The sequence below is a fragment of the Cryptococcus neoformans genome, chromosome 2, assembly GCF_000149385.1.
Source record: "Cryptococcus neoformans var. neoformans B-3501A chromosome 2, whole genome shotgun sequence".
NCBI lineage: Eukaryota > Fungi > Basidiomycota > Tremellomycetes > Tremellales > Cryptococcaceae > Cryptococcus > Cryptococcus deneoformans.
Window position 1 is genome coordinate 1,212,569 of NC_009178.1, and position 19,911 is coordinate 1,232,479.

A 19,911-nucleotide genomic window follows, 5' to 3' on the forward strand; every position below is an offset into this window, starting at 1 on the left:
CGTCGAATTCTTGCACAAACAAACTCCACCACTTACCTCTATCTCTCCCGCTATCACTACGATCGACAACTTTTCCGGCTGTATCGACACATTACGATTAACAATGCTCTAATGGCATCTTGTCAGCATAACCACTAGCGTATGCTTCATGCCCTTTCTTTTACCAAGTCTTTTCCATTGGCAGACGTTCTTCTCTAGGAAGTCTGTGTCGCCTCGCTAATTTTGGCGATCACGATAAGGCGTTTAGCAAGGTCAAGCGGATAGTGTTTTCCGCTCAAACGTTTCATGCTTATCGTATCCCAAATGGCCTGGGTACCACGGGTAGCTTGACTGAAGCACTTAGCGCTAACTTTCAAGAGTACATGTTCCGCATCAACCGAGCTCCCAAAAAGAAGTTTCTATTTCCTCACCGAGCGTCAACACTTTAGGTGACGAACCCAGTCATCTTTGTCTTCTCACTAATTTAACGATACTGTGCGACTTGGCCGACCCCTCTCAAATCCTGCCGAGATTACCTCGCCAACTGAGATCTTTACAGGCTTTGCAGAGTAGTCGTCGACATACCCGCTGAACAGCTGGATGGAACCACCAGGGCTGGATTATTGCTGGCTATTTCAAGCACATAACCTGGAAGCACATCCGAGATCATGAGTCAGACAGAAGAGTTGGCGATATAGAATACCATGTTCCAGATTCCAATATTTCCAAACCATCGTTCCCACGCTGAGTCGTCTATTACCAGCTCCTCTCGCCACATCTCACGAAGAACTAGAAGCGTTCATCAAGGATTCGTTGTGCCTTCGTGGAACTCGATGGCCACTAATTTGCTTACAAAAAGCGAGGGATGTAAAAAGCAAATGTGGGAAAGAATCTGGATGCCGAAGCATGTTTGATGTTATATTTTTAGGATAATGTTGTTTTGGCATGTACATCGTATTGGGTAGAGCTTGTTTGCTAACGTGTAGAAAGTGCGCATATCCTTTTCTTACTGTCTCCTCTGTGCAAACCTTGATCATATAACTAGCTAGTTATCCCCCCTTCTGGATTTGTTTCGCTCCACTTAGCCAATGCTCATCGGGATATGAAAGCAGCCTGCCCAGATCTCTACTTTATCCAACATGGACGAGTATGCTTTGATGTGATAATCCGTAAGATAAAGGGAAGCATAATAATAGTAAATCTGAAATGGATATATGAAATTCTTAATATAGAAAATTCTTAATCTGATAACAAAAAAAGCATACTGATCCCACGAAATGTTGTCTGATTGATTTGTATTCGGCTTTGTCCGTTTGTAATGAAATCAACAACAATAGTAATAATAAATGTGTCGGCCGTCGGCCCCGTTTAGTTCCGTGAGTCGTCACCGATAACGGAGGTGGGAACGAAGTCGATCCGTGCTTGTATGATGGACTTTCGACTCGCTCTTGCTTATTAATACTATTCGTCTCCACTACAGCGCATAGCTGCCTCTCAGCGCCCATTCTTCACCATGGCAGATATCAAGCACATTGCTGACTTGGTGGGCATCAAAGACCAAGAGACTCTCCACGAATTCGCAGACACCATCCAAGCCTTTCTCCGCTCACACAACCTACCAGCACTTCCTGACGTTTCATCCTCCAAGACCCTGTCTCTCGAACGTCTCTCTCCAGTCCACTATCTCATCCTCGAACATCTATCGTACCTGGCCCCTGCCAAGTACCTTGTTCTCTCTCGATATCATTACAAACGTTTAATTCCCAGCATCTACCGCCACGTCACCATTAACACCAACATCCTTGATGCCTGCGAGGAGAACTACGGTCGTATGTTCCAACTTCTTGGACATATTGAGACCCTCAAGTTTTCAGACTTGACGGCCCTGAAGAATATTTGCTCCCTCAAAGATGACTGGCTGTATAGCAGGCTGTTTCATAACACGAAACGAATAGAAATTGACACCCAGATGCTTCGCGTGTACAACAATGATTACAACCTCGGTCCTTCTGGTAGTCTTTCTGTTACGCTGGGCGACAAGTTTGAGGAACTTGTCTTTCGATTCACTCAAGTACCAAAGAAGACATTTCGCCTCCCACGCCAAGCGTTCGACAATATCCTTGGTCGACAGCCAGACATTGTCACTCTTATCTTTGCTATCCCTTACAAGCATTGTAACTCCTGGTCAACACTTTTAGAGTATGTACCAGATTACCTGGAAGGCTGTGAGCCTGGTAAATCCTGTAAAGTGGTATTCGATATACCCAAAGGAAAACGAAAAGATCTTCGAGGCAACGTGACAATGACCGTCGCTAGACACATCATGAGGCACCTCCGTTCACAGGGCGCAAGGCAGGTGGGATGGAAAATAGAATATCATGTTACGGCTGCGGAGGAGTTTGGTGCTGTGATCTGGCAAGTCTTGACCGAGATGATGCCAAATGATGCAGCGCTTGGAGATTTCTTGGGAGAACGTTGTGAATTTGTCGAGTTGGACCGCGAAAAGTTCCAGTTCAAGAGAGGGGTCCTCTAAAAAGCGCACCGAGATCATGTAGTGAGTCATTTTGAACGTGGACAATCATGGTGCAGCCTATTAACTGCTTTTAAGCTTGGCGCTTTTTCATTCAACCACATCTTTTCAGCTATAATACCTTCAAGTCGCTTGTTGTGACTCTCTCAATTCATTTGAACCCGTCAATAAAACATGGCAGGCGATGTTCTCTAGCCTATATCAGACGAAGAGAAGTTGAATTCGAGATATGGCAAGCTGAAAGTTACAATGACGTGAAAATAGGAAGCCCTGAAGGAAGTGGGGGGGAGATGAAGGGATAAAGGGGTCCTCAATGCTGGTGGATTAAACTCTATGGAGAGGGAAAACACATATGGCAGGTTATAGGAAGTTTTCAGCATGTCACATATGACAGGATCATTGACAGTCTGTCGGATAACGTACGTTTAGGCATTTTGGGACAAGTGAGTCATGAACATTATAGCTAGCTGCAAGCTGGAGCTGATACGGCCGTTAACTGCACAAGAAACATGATACAACCCATTTCCCATACTCTTTTTCGTGTGTACAATCCTTTTTTTTTTTCGTTTCCTCTCGTCTTTTTCGTTTTTTTTTTTAACCATTATCTCATAAATATCATCGACAACGGAAGTTAGAATGAATTGATCTCTTCGATGACATCTTTACCATCCACCTGGAGGTCCCTGATAAGAAGGGCGTTGTGCCCATTGATTTTGAGACTGACCTCCATAGGGAGGCTGTTGCCCATAAGGAGGTTGAGGAGATCCTCCATGAGACTGGTGAGGGCCACCATGAGGCGGTCCACCATGAGGCCCACCATATGGTGTACCATATTCGCCTTGAGGTGGCGCTCCATAGCCACCATGGTGAGGTGGTTGATGGTGACCAGGCCTGTCATGGCGATACTGCTGCCCTGGATAACCAGAGCCGTCGCCTTGATTGCCATAAGACGGCTGAGAGTTGTGATTTTGGGGAGAAGGTGACTGATAAGACTGGGGCATAGTCGGGGCACCGTAAGAGGCTTGGGAATGAGTAGTGTAAGTGGGTTGACCACTGTAGGATTGCTCGTAAGTGTGGGAAGGTTGAGAGTTGTAGGATGGCTGAGAATTGTAATTCGTCGGAGCGTTATACCCTCCAGATGGAGCACTAGGATTACTGGGATCCACATCACGCCAGGCATGAGCACCACCACTTCCAAATCCTTGGTCCCAAGGCTACAGATCAGAATTAGTCCAAGATCTCTCATTTCAATTGAAAGGTATTCGAGAAGGGTATTCGAGCTCACCATCTTTCCAGACATCAAATCCTGCCCAGCGTTGAGTACGCTTGCACCAGGTACATGAACGTTTTGTTGAGCGATCACCTGCTGCAGTCCACCCTCAGGCAGAAGCTGATTGTGGACATGCCCCGTGGTTGCGGAGGTATCACCGATTCGGCGATTCTTACCCTGCTTTACCATGTCGGAAGTGAGTCGGTGCAAGATCTCATTCTTGTTGGAGCCGGTGCTGTTTATCCATTCACGCATCTTATCGAGCATTTGCTTCTGAATTTGGGCTATTTTGACAGAATGATCAGAATCTTCGCGACATAGAAAGGATGATTACAACTTACAATGCCCACTGGCAAAGTCTGGATGGAACAAAGCTTCAAGGGCTGTCTCAGTAACCTGGCTGGGATTGATGTTGTTATCGTCCCAAGCCTTGACGACAAGGTTGACAGTGTGTTCCACGACAATTCGGGCGATTTCACCGGCGGGTTGATTGAGAAGGAGACCAAAGTGATCCTAATGGGACAATGTCAGCATTGATGCCAAAGCATGCATGAGTCCCTTTACCTTGGAAAGGAAAGAGTGAGTGGGGTCGGAAGCATTTCGATCATTCCAGACTTCGTATTGGTCATGTGAGTCGATGACAGCTTGAGAGGACTGACCAAGAGCCTCTGTAGCGGTACCCAAAAGAGGCTTGACAAACGGTTCGAGGGTGGTGATGATGAAGACAGAAACAGAGTTTGAAATCTTTTCAACGAGACCGGAAAGGCCTGGGATTCGATCGATGGTGTTCTGAAGAAACGATTAGACGGCAATTTCAAATCCTAGACTCAATGACTTACTTCAATCTTCTTCATTACTGAGTCCCTGAAGCTCAGAATCTGCCAGATGGTCTGATGGAGCTCTTGAGGGCTCATTGTGCTAGGATCGACACCGCCGGGTTGACCTGCTCGCATGTTTTGAATACCCTCCAAATCACGAGTCATGCTGTCTCCTTCACCGCCCGGAATGCTGAAGAAAAGTTGGCGAAGAGTGTCGGCGGAGCTACTTTGACCCTCGGATACGGAACGAGCATTGGTCATCTGCTTGCTAAGGTCGGAAACAGATGCCTGTTGACTCATCATCAATGAAAAGGAAGACAATGACATTTTGAAAACTAACCTGCGAAAGATGGTCCGTCGCTTCACCCATCAAAGAATGGATGAAATCAGCACCACCGAATGTGCCTGTTACAAGAGGGTACACATCACGCCCATTAGGAGCCCGTACCTTCACATTCTGTCCAATGTGGGGAAAAACGTTGGTGTAACCGAAGGAAATGAGGGCTGTGAATATGTTAGCAAAGCCTACCTTGCTATATGCCGTTGTCACTCACCAAGCTCGCACCAGTTAGAGTGGGCAGTGAAGTCCTCACTAAATATAATTTGGTAAGAGATGTCACAATCTAGGTTCTGACGTGACTTACAGAGTGTGCAATGCACGTCCGAGAAGCTGGAAGGCTTCGTACAGGTCGGACTTGTTATTGTTCGACCTGTACTGTCGACCATAATGAATACACTCTTGTAGCCTCTGCCTCACGAGAGCTTTCGAAGTTGCCCAGCCCCCGTTCTCTGTAATGGTTTAATGCGGACCCGGCGCTCATGAACAAAATTCAACTTACCGTTTGCAATGTAATTCTTCATTCCGGTCCGGGGGTCAATTTCGAGCTCCCTGGGATCCACCGGTCCCCGCAATCGACTGTCATACTGCCTAGCGTCTTCGCCATCGGCATATCCCTTAGGGTTGTCAATATGCTCAGTCGGAAGGTAGCAGCCGAGTCGGTCCTTGGTGACTTCAAACTCGCCAGTAGCATAACCGTGTGCCATAAAACCCAAAACCATGACAATGTTGATGATCGTTTGAAGATTGGTTTTCTTGAGAGAGCCAACGTCTACAGCTTGACTGTAGTCTCGAAGCCAGTTTCCACTGGTAGAGTGTCAGCAAGCAAGAGTAGGAAAGAAGGGTCATTTACAAATAGACACGCTTAACATCCAGTGGCGTAAACTTGGTACCTCTGGAGAGGAAACCGCCACCAGCGGCTTTGAACAAATTTGCAATGATGTCTTCAATATCACCATGCCTAAAAGCCTTTTCTTCAAGGTATGAAAAGGAAGGAATGTTTCCTATTGGTCGTTTGAACATCCTTTAGCATATGGAGAACGAAAGAAACAGTGTGGAGAGTACGCACCAGCTCCGAACGCGTAGACACCGGGAGTGAATGATAGGGTGACGAGTGCCACGAGTAGCAAAAGAAGGGCCGTTTTTGCCATATTGTTGAGCAAGAGAAAGGGAATGAAGGAAGAAAGTGAGGTGAGATACGAAAGGAAGTTATCTCGTTGCTGGCCCGTGTTCACTTGGTCACTCCATATTCCAACAACACCGCCCACCAACACGTCATCATTTATTTGGGGAAACAAAGCTTGGCATTTTGACGGACATCCAACCCTCTCCGTCATCACACGTCAACCGGACGCGTCTAAAAACAACAGCGATTGATGACGCCGGCCAGGGGAGCAATCATCACGATAACGGTGGGCAGCTTCACCGATACAAAACATCCAACTGCACCTGAATAACTATATTGTTGCACTCTGGTTAGCAGTACATCCGATCTATGTCTGACAGAGCCGGCTTCACCCTCTCAATCTTTGCCATCGATGTCTCGCCTCCTATGGGCGAGCTCAAAGCCGATCCTTCTGGGTCAGGCAAGGTGTCCAAGTTGAGCCTCGCCAAAGAGTACGTAGCAAGACAAATACAGTCAAAAGTAAGAAAGACCTAGTGGATATGAATAAGCACTAATTACTTACGTGTAGATACTAAGTGGAAGGAAAACGGAGGTCATCGGTCTTGTCAGCTTCGGAGGTCGTGAGCGGGTTCCCAGTATGCCTTAAGAATGCCGTACTTACATTAGTCGCAGGCACCAACAACCAAGCGTATAATTCTGGTCTTGAGGAAGGTATGGAAAATGAGCTATATAGAGCAGTGTCATCGGACGTGGCTTGTCAAACCGCCAAGGCCAAAGCTTTGGAGGTGTTGATGAATCTTGAAGAAGGAAAACATGCTGGTAATCGTAAGTAGCTTCTGAACTTTTGATGACGGCTTCAAACTGATGGAGCATTCTGGATAGCTGTGTCTGCCCTCATGGTGGGTTTAGATATGATACAATCCTGGAAGGTCACAAAGCAATGGTCGGTTGACTTGACACTGATCACGGACGGTAGACTTGATTCCACTTGATGTGCATACATTCGTCACTGATACAACAGTACAGGAGAAACTGCGTTTGAACAGGATGAGTATGAAGAAGCTATTGACAGGCTAGAGCAACTGCAGGTCATCCTCCGGGTACTGTGAGTGTCTCATTGGTTCCTGCATCTCTATATCATTATGCTGATCGACACCAGTGGCATTGATTTTCAACCCATTTCACAAGCAGTAGATAAAAGTAAATCTCGAAATAAAGTAAGTTTTCGTTTGCCATTATCAATTTGCTGTCTAATTTCTGGGCTCAGCGGCTCTCAGAGAAATTCTGGCGTGTCTTCACCTCTACGCTGCAGGGGCGTCTGGAGCAATCATCCAATCCGCGACTCTACCCTGCCTTGAAAGTTTTTGACGACTCCCTGGAAGCAGCTCGTAGCCCACAGGTTGCCACTGTCAATAGCACCCTTAGTGGCATAGATCTACACATCGGCTCCTTGGATGTTGGCCGGGATGAAGCCATCGTTATCCCCGTTAGATACAGCAAGGCTACCGCCAAAGCTTCAGCACCTACATTCTCAAAAGCGTGGAAGCCAGCCATGGATTTGCAAATGCCCATGCGCTCTACGGCCGATGGTATCTCACTGTCGAATCCATTAATCTCTGGGCTACTCAACCAGTCGCAGTCGCAGGGCAAAAATCCACCCAGTACCGAGGAAATGGCGGGGATGATCTCGGCTGAAGTCAAGCAGCATCACTCATATGTGATCAAAAAGCCGGAGATTAATGCCTCAGGCAATCGAATTAGCACTCAAGCAAGTGGTCTTGAACCTTCTGAACAGGTAGATGAAAATGAAAATGAGGAAGAAGATGACGAAGAATACGTCGATAAAGAGGATGTGGTCAAGGCATGGAAGTTTGGATCTACATGGGTTCCTGTGCCCGAGAAAACCTTCACGACGCTCGACACTAGTAAGGGCATTGAAGTACTTGGGTTTTTCCCTGTGGAAAACGTGCGTAACATATCGATCGCCTGCCAAGGATCCTCACAGCTCACGCTACAAGTTCTCTAGATACGAAGATATCATCTCATCGGTGAAGCACGATATGTCTGGCCTGATCTGCTCTCTCCAAAAGCTCAAATTCAGTTCTCAGCGTTGGTTGAAGCAATGCACGATCGGAAGATGTGTGCAGTGACGAGGTGAGATGCCCATCCTATCCTTGTAAGAATAACGCTGAGCTAAGTATGAATTAGATGGGTCCTGAAGGACAGGGGTGAGCCAACCATGGGTGCCTGCGTACCAGTCATTGAAAACAAAGGACCCGATGAAGAAGGAAAGCCCAGCATATTGCCGTACATGTACTGGCTGAAAGTAGGTTGCTTCAGAAGAATGTCTATATCGGCCCGTTGATACCTGTTTACAGCTGCCTTTTGCCGAAGACGAACGCACCTTCCGTTTCCCATCACTGACCACCATTAAGACCAACACTGGCAAGATTTTAACGGAACATCCCCTCTTGCCTACTAAGGAACAAAGTCTGCTGATGGATGAATTGGTTCTGGGTATGGATCTGGATGAATATGCAAGAGAGGGGAAGAGAAAGACCCAGGAAAATGAGGAACAGGATGTGGACGAACAGATGGACGAACAAGGGTCAGTTTTGCCTTCATGTTGCAAATTACTCAGTTAACAATAAGCAGCCAAGATGTTACTTGGTTTAAACCATGGGAAGCGGTGAACCCTGTCATTCATCGAATCAAAGAGGCTGTTTTCCACGCGTCCCTCACCCCCGATCTTGACAAAGATCCGCTTGGACCGCCCCATCCTGAACTTACCAAGTACTTTGAAACGCCGTCAGAACTTGCTGAAAAGGTGAAAGACGTGACAGAGCGATTGAAAGAGGTTCTAGATATCAAGAAAGTCCCGGAGAAAAGGAAGAGGCGGAAGGCGCAGAAGGAAGAACTAGGTGAAGACGAAGGATTGTAAGTGACCTCATGTATCTTATGATCCATGTGGTTAGCTGACAGATGACATAGTATCAATGAAGATGAACTCTTCGCTGAACCGACCGAGACAAAACCCACTACCAAGACCGAACTTCAGACTCAAACGTCGTCCCAGCCCACAACCGCAGCTCCTATTCAAGACCAAAGCAAGCCAAAGCCGGGCAGACTTATCAGTAATGGTAGTCCGATTGACGATTTCAACCGCGTGATTCAGGTCGGAGATGTTTTTCGCAAGGCCATTCAGGATATGAATGAAGTGGTAAAGGAAAATGTGGAGAGCAGTTTCTCAAGGCAAAACTTTGCTGGAGCAATCGATTGCTTAAAGTTGATGAGGTCTACCGCGCTTGGGTACGAGGAAGTGGAAACGTATAATAAGTGGGTGACGCGAAAATGTGGCGAAAAACGAGCTGAGGGTGTAATAGCTGCATTGATTCTCTTGAGCAAACTGTTAAGGCTAGAGGTTTCAAGCATCCTGATTTCTGGGACTGTAAGTCATGCATGACCCAGACGAAGCTGATTATGTTGTAGATTTTAAGTCAGCCGGTAAATCTGTTAGTAAGATTTCGGAAGAAGAGGCCGAGGCAGCCATGGAGGATTTTGAATAAAGCACAAGAGTGACGTTGTTAAATATGTATGTAAGAGTTATTAATATGTAACAAACAAATGGATATGTCCATGATGCCCATTAATAGCTTCTGCGTGCATTGCAATCAGTTCATTTAATGACTTTTTACTCTCTACTCACCTTCTAGCGGATTGTCGTTATCAAACAACGTACATACTCCTTCAAAATCAACTGATAATCGACGCTGTATTGTTTCTAAGAATCGTCAGCAGTAAAGTACCTTAACTTGCTTTCTTAATTGGATCAAAAAGTGAATTTGTACATTACATCTCTATAGTCCAACAGAAATCGTTATATCACCTATCATGAAACATCCATCCTATCATCCTCCTCAACAGCGAATCCTCTTTCTTTCAATGTCTCGTCGACAGCCGCTTTTACGTCGTAGTCATCCTCCCGCACGTAATCGTCATTTCTAAGACGCAAATCAGCACCAAGAAATTATACGACATGAAATAAGCAAACATACTGTAAACTGGAAGTATAAGAATCGTTCACAGCATTGAGAAGATCACGCAAGTTGGAGAGAGCTCTCCGTAAGCAGTCCACGGCGGATTGGTTCTCTATAAGCTTAGTTAGCGCAGTTTAACAGGATAGAGCAAACTCCTTACTCACCGTACATTTGAATTCGCAGATGAATCTTGGGTTCTGACGGGTGAGGAGCTGTGTAGCCACAAAACTCCACCTCGGGGCTGCAGCGGGTCAATTTTACATCTGATGGTATTTGTAAGGCCACACATACTCCTTCATGATAATCCATCGCAAAGCATTTCCAAGAGTATGATCTTCTTGCCAGAGAGCAAAAGTACAAGCTGAGTAATCGGGTTCATGTCCTGGTAACTAACGATGTCTTAGTCAGTATAATGCCTGGTATCGCCAACAATTGGCCACAAGACGCACTATAGTGATCTTTTCGTGAACGGCATTTGAGGAGACAGATTGAAGGAGAGTACTTGGATTGTCAAGCTTGGAGATGGGTTGGGACATTCTGATGGATTTTTGGGGCTTCGGGCCGTCGTATCGGTATTGCTTTGAATATGGCGGACTTAAGGATCGAAGAATCAAAATCTCGAAGGCACCGAGAGTAATTTCAGAAATTTACTTTGTATCCTACATAAGTCTCGTCCCCGTTCACCGAAGGTTAAGGCGGTTCTTGCCGCCGATGGTACCTGATTACCCTGATTAATTGCCCCTTGTTCGTTCCGGTTTTATCGAGAGCCGAAGTGTGATACATTTGCCTTTTGTCTTTCGGACGGAATCAATGTCGCTGTTTTTGTTCATTTGCTCGTTCAGACAACAGATACTTTTTGTCTTCAAAGCCTCTAGTCGCGTCGCCCATTACTCTCAGATATCAAGCCATTTCGATGTACTGATACAATCGTTGATTGCTGACAGATTGCGCAGCTGAGTTTATTGTTTCTCATGCGACTGTCCTACTTCCTCACCGGCCATGTCGACTGAAAAGACAATGATTCCTTGGACCCGTGATACTCCCACACGCAATCATCTTTTTCCTTTTTTTTTTCAACAAACTCTCCTAAATTAACAACCCATCTAATAAAAGAACAACGAGGATCCAACCCAAACGCGTCATTCGAAACAAATCAAGCTGTCTGTTCTTCGGGGTAATAATCGGCAATGAACCATTGGGACCGTTGGCACCACAGGTAGAGTTAATACATGCGGTCTGTGCAGTGCATGAAAGTTTTATTGTTTATCCTAGCTAACAATAAGGATTACCGAAGAGAAAAAAGAGAGACGTGCTGATGGAGCTGAAGCAGTGATACGCCTTCATACTTCGGATTGTTCGTGTGAGTTGGACTGCTGTGTATAAGTACCAATGAAGGGATCGAAAGAAGGAAAGATACTCGTCTTTGCGTATTTGATAAACATTCTTCTTAGTAGCTTGACACTATCCTTCCGTCTCTGTTTGAACTGTCGTTTTATCTGCCTACCATCATGTCTCCTCTTACCCCCGAATCAATCAAGTCTCGCTTCACCACCCCTCCTTATGACCGCGATCCATCTCCTGCTCCAACTTCAGCAAGTAACACCCAACCTACCAATGACCCTATTGATAGCTGCTATCCTCATCCGGTTCGTTCCCGTGCTAGATCTGCCAGTCTTTTCCTCGATTCTCGCCAGCTGCCCAATCCCCGGTCGACAGCTGGGTTTAATTTGAAAAAGCAAGGACATTCGCTCTCATCGACATCTATCTTTCATTTGGACAAAGATATAAGTGCTAAGACATCATCTCCGGTATCATTCAGGCAACATAAAGAATCGTTTACGAGGGCCGAGTCCAGAGAAAGTGCAACAACGGAAGTCTGTCGAGTAAGTGGATGGACAATACAGATTGAATATTGTGAATAAAATTATTTTAGATTCCCATTCAGTCCGTAAACCCTCAGTATCAAATCTATCGATCACCTACTCCGGATCAAAATCCCCACAACAATCGTTTAGATCGACCATCACAGTGAGTCATTTCAATTTTGTAGGGTCCCCCAAGAACAAACCTTCGTTGACTTCTCTTAAGATATGTTTTCGGTCCTCGTCTCAAGCTTTACCCTTTTGTGCTTCCACCGAACCTCTGGGACGGTCCTATTCCGGAAGAGGTGGTCGACAGTGACCAGAAAATTCAACAAGCCTCTAGACCCATGGTATCCCTCAGTTTATCCGCGCTCAACCTCTCCGACAAAACCCATTCAACTTCCTTCCCCTCTCAATTGCTCGGCGGCCCTTGCACCTCTGTCACACCGCGCATTATCCAAAACCCTCATTTTTCCGATCCCCGAGTAGGCAAGCATCTGATTCCACCAGCCCTACTCAATCGTCCTTCGAACGAAAGTCTTCATCTCTCTAACCTCGTCCCCTATCCTGATGAACCGTCGGAGATGGGCCAGCTTGTGTGGCTTGACGCCGAGACTGCGTATCATCTAAGAAAAGGAGGCTGCATCACCGTAAGAAATTACCAGGGCAAGATGAGGAGTTGCTATAGTGTCGAGGCAGAGGATGCTGCGATGAGAAGAGATGCGGCCATTCTTCAGATGAGTAGTATTCCCACACCCTCAATGATGGCTAGAATCAAAGGGAGAGCGCACGCAAGGACAGCATTGGCAAAAAATGTTTCTAATCAGGATGCAGGGCGAAGAGTTCAGGTGGCTCGGGCATTGAAATCTCGAGGTCAACGTACACAACGAGGGCCAACAGGTCCCAGAACGCGTTCAAGTACCGTTAAAGAGAGAGCGTAAGGCTTTAAAAGCTTCCGGCTAAAAAAAGATGCTTAATGCTTTATGACCATACATATATACCCAAGTCTATACTCATAACGCAGATTCGATGCAGATACGCCATGTAACGCACTATCCTTTTCATGCTGATACCAGATCAGCGCTTGACAGGGCCGCGTCGTTTGAGCTTGGGGAATCTGACAGGGGCAACGAGGACAGCACGACGAGCTGCGTTAGCCTGAGCGAGAGTGATACCCTGTGCTTCACGCTCAGCAGGAGAGGCAAGCTTAACGTTGCAACCGAGCTGTTTGTAGAGAGTGGCGACCCTGATTCGGGTCAGTATTGATCCGGGTAAGCTCTTGCAAGAGAAAACCTACTTGGCAGGCTCCATCTTTAATTCCTTTGCGACCTTCGCAACCTCAACCGAATAACCTTCAAGGATCAGATATAACAAACAGATCCACACGAGAAGCTTGGTCTTGGTCTTTTCTGTCACATTGTGCTTGAGACCGTTAGGCTCCGCAAAACGACTCAGCATGCCGTCAATGATTTGGCGAGGGACTTGGGGGAAAGCGGGGGCGAGTTTGTGGACGGGAGTTTTGGAGAGACGAGGGCTAAAATCAAGGAGCGTTAAAAGGCAGGAAAGGTAGTATAGATATTTCCTACAATGGCGTCAGCATTGAGGTCAAAGAGCCTAATCCGGTTATAAAATGGCCTACATTTGAGTTTTTCGAGCGGTCTTATCCTTGATATTGGCCACTGCTCTACTCTTGTATTGGAGCCATGAGCTTCGCTTGTAAGGAAGAGCACTCGCCCTCTCTTTATCGTCCTCGATCGCCAACAAACGTGAAGCATCGATCGCGGCCCATTCTTGTGTAGTAATTATGGACTCGCGAGTGTAGACTTCGGTGGGATCCGCGGTGTCAGTGTTAGGGTTCGGGATAAACTCGCTAGGAGCGACTGAGTCGTTCTCCTCTTCGAGCTCTCCAATGCTTTCCATCAAGTGACCCTTAACATCCTTCATAGCACCTGCATCAACTCTGTTCTTCTCTTCGCTCTTGATTTGAGCCTTAGCTTTTCGCGTGCCGAAGGTTTCACCAAGATCGTTACGTTGGGTACGCCATTGAGCCTTAGCAGCTTGATCGGGTGGGACAGTCAGCGGAACGGTACGAAGTCGTTTAGCACGGTGGGCGACGAGATAGAGTGGAGCAGATGGGTGTACGTGGACTGTTCGGGTTGATGGGTCATAGACAGCCGGAAGATACCTGCAACAGTATACTGGTTAGCATTTACTGGATGAAATAGGATTCTGACATACTGGCAGTCTACGCCTTCGGGATTGTTGGATCGGTCCCTATTTGTACTGAAGAACTCAACGTCTTCTGTTTCACCGGCAATAAGGGTGTGTTGTTTTGTCAAATCGGCAGTGGTAGCGGCGTCTCGGGTATACATTGTGAAAGGGATTTTCTTGGAAGGCTTTACTGAGGGAAAGTTGACTGGGCAAGTTCAGTCAGAAGATACTCGTTGACTATTCCGCTGGGCGACTTACCAAAAGCGGGGCCTGACCCTCTAGACGAGTCGCCAACAGACACGTGGACGAGGGAGTCTGCTGCAGCAGACTTGCGTTTTTGTGGCTTTTTCTGGGAGGATGCCATGATTTGGGCAAGGGCTATGACCAGGAGAAGTGATTTCTGTGGACAACAATAATAGTTTCATTCGAGCATAGACAACTTTTGAGTTTTGAGAGATATTTGATCACGTGATGCCAATATTCAGGCACGTGGCAAATGGTCCACTCAACCGCTCAACGATATGTCAACAACAAACCATTTCCGTATCTAGTATTTACTACTTGCTCGACTTCTTGGGATTTTTGGTACGGAGACACCTGGGCCTACATATCTATCCAAAGAGAAATGGGTGTTTCTGGTCTTTGGGACGTGAGTCAATTTACTCCATTTTACTCGTTCTTAAGGCATTAGGTACTGATATAAATTAGCTTCTGAGACCAAGTGCGGCGAGCGTTACGCTACATACGCTCTCCAAAGAAGCCTTTTTGGAAAATAAGAACGGCCTGAGAGCACTCACAGTTGGTATAGATGCTTCGTAAGTGGCTCTTGTGGTAAATGGAAGTCCTAGCTTATTGTACCTTGTGACAGAATTTGGATCTTTCATGCGGCTGTACCTCAACATGGTGAAAACCCTTTCCTAAGGACCATATTTTTCAAGATCACAGCATTACTCCAACATCCTGTACTGCCAGTATTTGTTTTTGGTTGGTGAATTTGGTCCTGACAGGATACGATAACTAATTACCAATTAGATGGTCCCAACAAGCCTGCGATGAAAAGAAATCAGAAGGTCGGGGGAAAATTCGGAACCCATGATTACCGAAGCAAACAGTTTAAGGCCTTACTTGACACCTGTGGTCTTGAATGGTGGAACGTGAGTAACGGCGATTTGGAATTAATCGTCCAGCTGAAGGTATGACAGGCGCCGGGAGAGGCGGAAGCAGAGTTGGCTGTAATGAATCGGCAAGGAAAGATAGATGCCATTTTGTCCGATGACGGAGATGCTCTTCTATTTGGAGCGAAATGTCTCATCAGGAAGTAAGCTTTTGGATGGGTTCTATACCTTGCATTCGTGCTGACAGCTAGCCAGTTCTTCCCCGACTCTCTCAGGATCGCTGGCTTCTTCAACGAAGAATAATCCATCTGCCGGCTCTAAACGTGATTACGACGTATATACACTATCCCGGATCTGTGGAGAATGGGCAAAAGAGCAGGACACCGAACTGACATCTGAAGAAAGCTGCACAATGGCAATGGTATGGATTGCCCTTTTAAGTGGCGGAGACTACACGCCCGAAGGACTCTACAGTATCGGTGAGTGTCTCGAACTCAATGCGATAATATGTTTACTGACCTAATTCAAATACAGGACATAAAATATCCTACGGTCTTGCCAAAGCTGGGCTTTCTGACTACTTGAAAGAATACTGCCGTGACAAGCAAGCTTTCCTGAAGTCTTTGCCCGGGCTTCACGCTCGTATGGTGGAAGAACTCCGGACAAATTCTTCTAAACAGCAGGACAAGCGTTACCCTGATCGCTCTAACAAGCTCTCAGCAATGTCCCCTTCGCAGCTGTTTCCAACGTCCACTTTGGACGCTTATCTCAGCCCATGCACTAGCCCTTTGGACGACCCTTCTCAAGGATGGCCTGGTTTCGGACAGGGAAGCTGTTCCATGGCCAGAGGAAAGGCAAGGAGTGAAGGGAGAGGCGATATGGAGGGCATGGCAGCAGCATGTGAGAAATATTTTGAATGGGGAACCAAGGATCTTGTGTGCAAGAAATTTGCAGGAGAGTCTGTGGGTATCTTTGGAGCAGAAATTATGAACGCCGCTCGAGAGGCGGTACGCGCTAGGGATAGCTTGGGTCTAGGCGTTGGCATAGGTCCAGAGAAGACGCCTTCGAGAATTACTTCCTTCTTTCAACAGTCTGTCCCATCTCCTATATCGTCCAAATCGACCGGAGCTTCTCAGTTTCCTAACCCGGCAACTCAGCTGCGCGATACCGTTCCACCTCATATCGTCCAAATCCACTCAGAGAGGACAAGTAAAGATGGAACGGAGAAAGACTACCGCATCTCATTTCACCAGGATGTGTATGTTGAACGTTGCCGCAATGCCATGCTTGGCATACGAGTCGACCCTAGCGAACTTCCTCAAGAAGAAAAGAACAGACTAGGACTCGCCGACCATGCTGATAAAGACAACGATGATAAAGTGTCCGCAACTCAAACGGCCTCCAAGTCTGAAATCAGAGTCTGGCTTCCTCAATACCTCGTACGAGAGGCATGGCCGGAACTAGTCAAAGCTTACGATGATAAGCTGGCTGCCAAAACGGCCAGTAAGTTGAAAACGCCTAAAAAGGATGTCCAGCCTTTGAAAACAAATGCCGCTGGTAAGGCAAAGAGGGGAAGGGGGAAGAAGGCGCTTGAAGCAGACGGGGAGGATGTAAATGCGTTCACCTCCTTCTTCAGTCAACGCCCCAAAGAATCAACACTAGATGCTTTTGAGGAGGAAGAAGAGCAAATTGAGCCAACGCCACCGCAAAGTAAGGCTACGCAAGAGGTCATCGATCTCAGCCTGTCGCCTTCCCCTTCACCACCTGCATCTCCCACGCAAAAGTCCTCAAATAATGCCGAGAAAAAGAAGCTAGCACGACCAGCTCTTAACACATCTACCTCCAGTACACCGTCCGGTGGAGAGAAAGGTGAAGGCTCCAGTCGAACTGCCCGGCGTGCTCGTAAAAAAATCCACAAATCCACTTCACCTTTAAAAACGATCACCGACCTCTCCAAGTCTTCCCCTTCTCCTGAGCAGTCCACGGCAACTCCCACTATCACCCCACGGTTCTCCAGTCGAACGTTCAGAAAGACTATATCCTCGCCATCTGCCTTCCCACCACGCCGGGTGCAGGCTCAGGAAGTTATCGATCTCTGCTCATCGAGTGAAGAGGATACAGCTCCAGCGAAGCCCATTCATCGTAGACAAGCCGCCAGGTCGCCTAAAATCTCATCCCCGCCATCTGGTATTCTTTCTAGTTCCACTAAGATCAATACCCAATCATCTCGTTCATCTCGCTCTACCTCTGTCTCATTTCCTGCCTGTCCTTTGAACAAACCAAGCTCACGCTCGCCACGGGAAAGTTCGATACTCAGCCACCCTCTCCTTTCTGGGTCTAGCCAATCATCCTCCCTATCGCCTCCCCCGCCTACACCTCCTAATACACAAAGAGCAACATCCCCAAAGAAAACAAAAGTATCATCCCCGGCTAGGCGACGGCCAAAGTACAAAATTATCAGCTCGACAAAAGACGGCGAAGTCATTGATTGTACGATGCGACGATAAGTTTTTGTGTAGTAATGTAATGTCCCACGTTGATCTGATTAATTTGTTGATGATATGATGAAATGTAACGATCTTGCCCATATAATGATGAAGTACCACTTTCAGCTCATGCATTGTCCGCGCAATATCTAATCGCCAGCGTTCAACTTGAGGCCGCACTTGACGAATGTGGTGAGGAAGCAAACTACACATATCAGTCACAAGAGTCTATCCCTTTACCGCGAATACAGAACTCACAGTTGCTGGTCCAATAGACAATCGTCCTCCAATACGATTTCTTTTGATCTGCAAAATTAATGTACATCCAGACTACAGTAACAAGGTCAGCATCATATAGCTGGCGGTGATTGAAGAATAAATATATATACTGTAGATACATCGAAGCAGAAAGTATGACACGGACATGATGTTCATGTACTTGGTCGAAAGCCCTACCTGGTTACCAGCGATCTGTAAAAGAGAGTGATTAAGAGTTGTCTGTCTTGAAACCGTTTCAAAGGGCGCACTCACGACGGCTCCGATAAAGATCGCCTCATTCTCAAAGCAGTTCTCGTGGGCTGCTTGCCTCCTTCTGAGCTTTTCCAAAGTCTTGGGTTTCACCTTGCCAGACTTTTCCATATCATCAAGCACTTGACGAGGGTTAACATTGTTGCGGAAACCCAATCGTCGGGTAGCAAATCGGATGGAAGCCCCAAGAGTTTGGAGATGGACGAGGGGAAGGGTGTAATAAGAGATATTGATCATAATAGTGTGAGGGCTTGGAAGTACGACGTGTATAATTATATTTGAGGTCCTTAAAAATAGCTGTTTGTGGGAGAGATGTGTCTGAGCCCGGAAGTCGACGCAAGTGCTCGCAAGTCGACGCCCGCGCGCAAATAAAGATCGTCACTCATGCGAGTGGTGACAAACCTTTCAAATCGGCCAAGTCCGCTCGTCCTTTTTTATTAATTACTTTTAATTATTATTTTTCGGCGACCGTGACAACCGGGAAGAGATGCGTCGTCGATGCTGGAATAATGCTAAATGCCTACGTCATCATGCATCGTTCGAGACGCCTTCAGCTGCTGCCGATATTTCGGCTCGTTGATAACGAATTTACCCACACAACACAATCAGTAGAAACACTCACTCTTATTTTCTGCTAAATCCCACAGCGACAGCTTATCCAAGTACGAAATGAGTGCCGGCACTCAATCACAAGGGCCACGACCCGTTCGCACTACCGCTTCTGCCCCCCAAACCCCATATTTAGGGCGACTCTTCTTTCATGTCGGCACAGCAGCTGTCATGGCCAGCGGATTTCACGCTATGCGGAGCGCGACGACTTTTGGCGACTTTATTGAGCCTCAGGTAAGACGGATGGTATTGGGTTTGTAAGGTTGGTGCCTTTGCTGACTTTTGATAAAAAGTATGGAGGTGGGTTGTCCAGTGCAAAAATAGGGGATGGAGGAACGTGTGGGACTGGATGAGTGCTGATATTTCAAGACGTGTAGGCTTCTATCAATTCTTGACTATCCTTGGGTAAGTCCCCGTGCTTGGGCCATGGAGACTGGTAAAAGGGCCAAGAACTGACTGGTTCAAATGCTTGCTAGTCTCATTTGCTCTAGCATCGCCATGCTCTTCTCAGGAGCATCCGATTTATTGCCCAATATCGCATGTGAGCAAATACTGGCGCCATGAAACGGAAAAAGGAAGCTGATCACGACTTTTGGATAGTAATCAAATTGATCAAGAGAGTGTTCCTGCTTGTATCTTTACCAGTGGAACTTGTCATCTCGTCCATCTACGTTAGTTGTCAAGCTGCCCGTCTGTTAAATTTGGTGTTTCATTCGCTCATCGCTCGTGGCATGCAGTGGTCAATCATTCTCACTGCTCCTCACCTTATGCTTCCGCCTACCTCTCCAGATGCAGTTCAAGGTGAACCCTCTTCATCAGGCACTGGACCGAGCCTCTTCCGAATCCCGCTGTGGATGGATCTCAGCATGCACTTGGTGCCGGCCGTTGCTCTTCTTATTGGTAAGTTATTTTAGCATGTCCCAAAATGAGATGTAAACCCCACTAAATCTCAAAACACACGCACGCACCAGACTTTTTCCTTCTTGAAAAAAAGTACCCCAAA

General features: G+C 46.8%; 9 protein-coding genes across 9 annotated transcripts in view; 5 read left to right on the forward strand and 4 right to left on the reverse strand.

The window, feature by feature from the left end:
- Positions 1-1,492: 1,492 nt before the first annotated feature.
- Positions 1,493-2,512, forward strand: CNBB4310 (hypothetical protein; the record flags this gene model as incomplete). Its single annotated transcript, XM_772108.1, has 1 exon — positions 1,493-2,512. The coding sequence occupies one exon, from the start codon at positions 1,493-1,495 to the stop codon at positions 2,510-2,512; it is 1,020 nt and encodes a 339-aa protein (XP_777201.1).
- Positions 2,513-3,171: 659 nt separating this feature from the next.
- CNBB4320 (hypothetical protein) lies at positions 3,172-6,085 on the reverse strand (the record flags this gene model as incomplete). The annotated part of the gene is made up of 11 exons (XM_772109.1): positions 3,172-3,723; positions 3,795-4,063; positions 4,121-4,292; positions 4,344-4,568; positions 4,619-4,885; positions 4,938-5,101; positions 5,152-5,189; positions 5,242-5,386; positions 5,437-5,741; positions 5,788-5,938; positions 6,004-6,085. 11 exons carry the CDS (start codon positions 6,083-6,085, stop codon positions 3,172-3,174), a joined length of 2,370 nt encoding a protein of 789 aa, XP_777202.1.
- A 344-nt stretch (positions 6,086-6,429) lies between these two features.
- CNBB4330 (hypothetical protein) lies at positions 6,430-9,626 on the forward strand (the record flags this gene model as incomplete). Its single annotated transcript, XM_772110.1, has 14 exons — positions 6,430-6,579; positions 6,629-6,680; positions 6,733-6,885; positions 6,943-7,032; positions 7,087-7,165; positions 7,220-7,277; positions 7,328-8,026; positions 8,087-8,199; positions 8,269-8,386; positions 8,439-8,668; positions 8,716-8,997; positions 9,052-9,396; positions 9,444-9,508; positions 9,550-9,626. The coding sequence occupies 14 exons, from the start codon at positions 6,430-6,432 to the stop codon at positions 9,624-9,626; spliced, it is 2,511 nt and encodes an 836-aa protein (XP_777203.1).
- A 323-nt stretch (positions 9,627-9,949) lies between these two features.
- CNBB4340 (hypothetical protein) lies at positions 9,950-10,633 on the reverse strand (the record flags this gene model as incomplete). Its single annotated transcript, XM_772111.1, has 5 exons — positions 9,950-10,061; positions 10,116-10,209; positions 10,262-10,338; positions 10,389-10,486; positions 10,547-10,633. 5 exons carry the CDS (start codon positions 10,631-10,633, stop codon positions 9,950-9,952), a joined length of 468 nt encoding a protein of 155 aa, XP_777204.1.
- A 972-nt stretch (positions 10,634-11,605) lies between these two features.
- CNBB4350 (hypothetical protein) lies at positions 11,606-12,900 on the forward strand (the record flags this gene model as incomplete). Its single annotated transcript, XM_772112.1, has 3 exons — positions 11,606-11,980; positions 12,043-12,125; positions 12,186-12,900. The coding sequence occupies 3 exons, from the start codon at positions 11,606-11,608 to the stop codon at positions 12,898-12,900; spliced, it is 1,173 nt and encodes a 390-aa protein (XP_777205.1).
- A 136-nt stretch (positions 12,901-13,036) lies between these two features.
- CNBB4360 (hypothetical protein) lies at positions 13,037-14,534 on the reverse strand (the record flags this gene model as incomplete). Its single annotated transcript, XM_772113.1, has 5 exons — positions 13,037-13,205; positions 13,257-13,541; positions 13,599-14,144; positions 14,198-14,375; positions 14,429-14,534. The coding sequence occupies 5 exons, from the start codon at positions 14,532-14,534 to the stop codon at positions 13,037-13,039; spliced, it is 1,284 nt and encodes a 427-aa protein (XP_777206.1).
- Positions 14,535-14,795: 261 nt separating this feature from the next.
- Positions 14,796-17,792, forward strand: CNBB4370 (hypothetical protein; the record flags this gene model as incomplete). Its single annotated transcript, XM_772114.1, has 7 exons — positions 14,796-14,819; positions 14,879-14,985; positions 15,039-15,154; positions 15,203-15,324; positions 15,373-15,488; positions 15,541-15,764; positions 15,820-17,792. 7 exons carry the CDS (start codon positions 14,796-14,798, stop codon positions 17,790-17,792), a joined length of 2,682 nt encoding a protein of 893 aa, XP_777207.1.
- Positions 17,793-17,920: 128 nt separating this feature from the next.
- Positions 17,921-18,536, reverse strand: CNBB4380 (hypothetical protein; the record flags this gene model as incomplete). Its single annotated transcript, XM_772115.1, has 4 exons — positions 17,921-17,976; positions 18,030-18,101; positions 18,161-18,242; positions 18,303-18,536. The coding sequence occupies 4 exons, from the start codon at positions 18,534-18,536 to the stop codon at positions 17,921-17,923; spliced, it is 444 nt and encodes a 147-aa protein (XP_777208.1).
- Positions 18,537-18,968: 432 nt separating this feature from the next.
- The window catches only part of CNBB4390 (hypothetical protein), a gene marked incomplete at both ends in the record, with an annotated part of 1,150 nt that continues 207 nt past the window's right edge, over positions 18,969-19,911 (forward strand). The window contains 7 exons of the mRNA XM_772116.1: positions 18,969-19,142; positions 19,202-19,208; positions 19,286-19,313; positions 19,385-19,449; positions 19,509-19,579; positions 19,646-19,808; positions 19,880-19,911. The exon at positions 19,880-19,911 is cut by the window's right edge and continues 207 nt beyond it. Coding sequence (XP_777209.1) covers positions 18,969-19,142; positions 19,202-19,208; positions 19,286-19,313; positions 19,385-19,449; positions 19,509-19,579; positions 19,646-19,808; positions 19,880-19,911 — 540 coding nt within the window. The remainder of the gene's footprint in view (positions 19,143-19,201; positions 19,209-19,285; positions 19,314-19,384; positions 19,450-19,508; positions 19,580-19,645; positions 19,809-19,879) is intronic.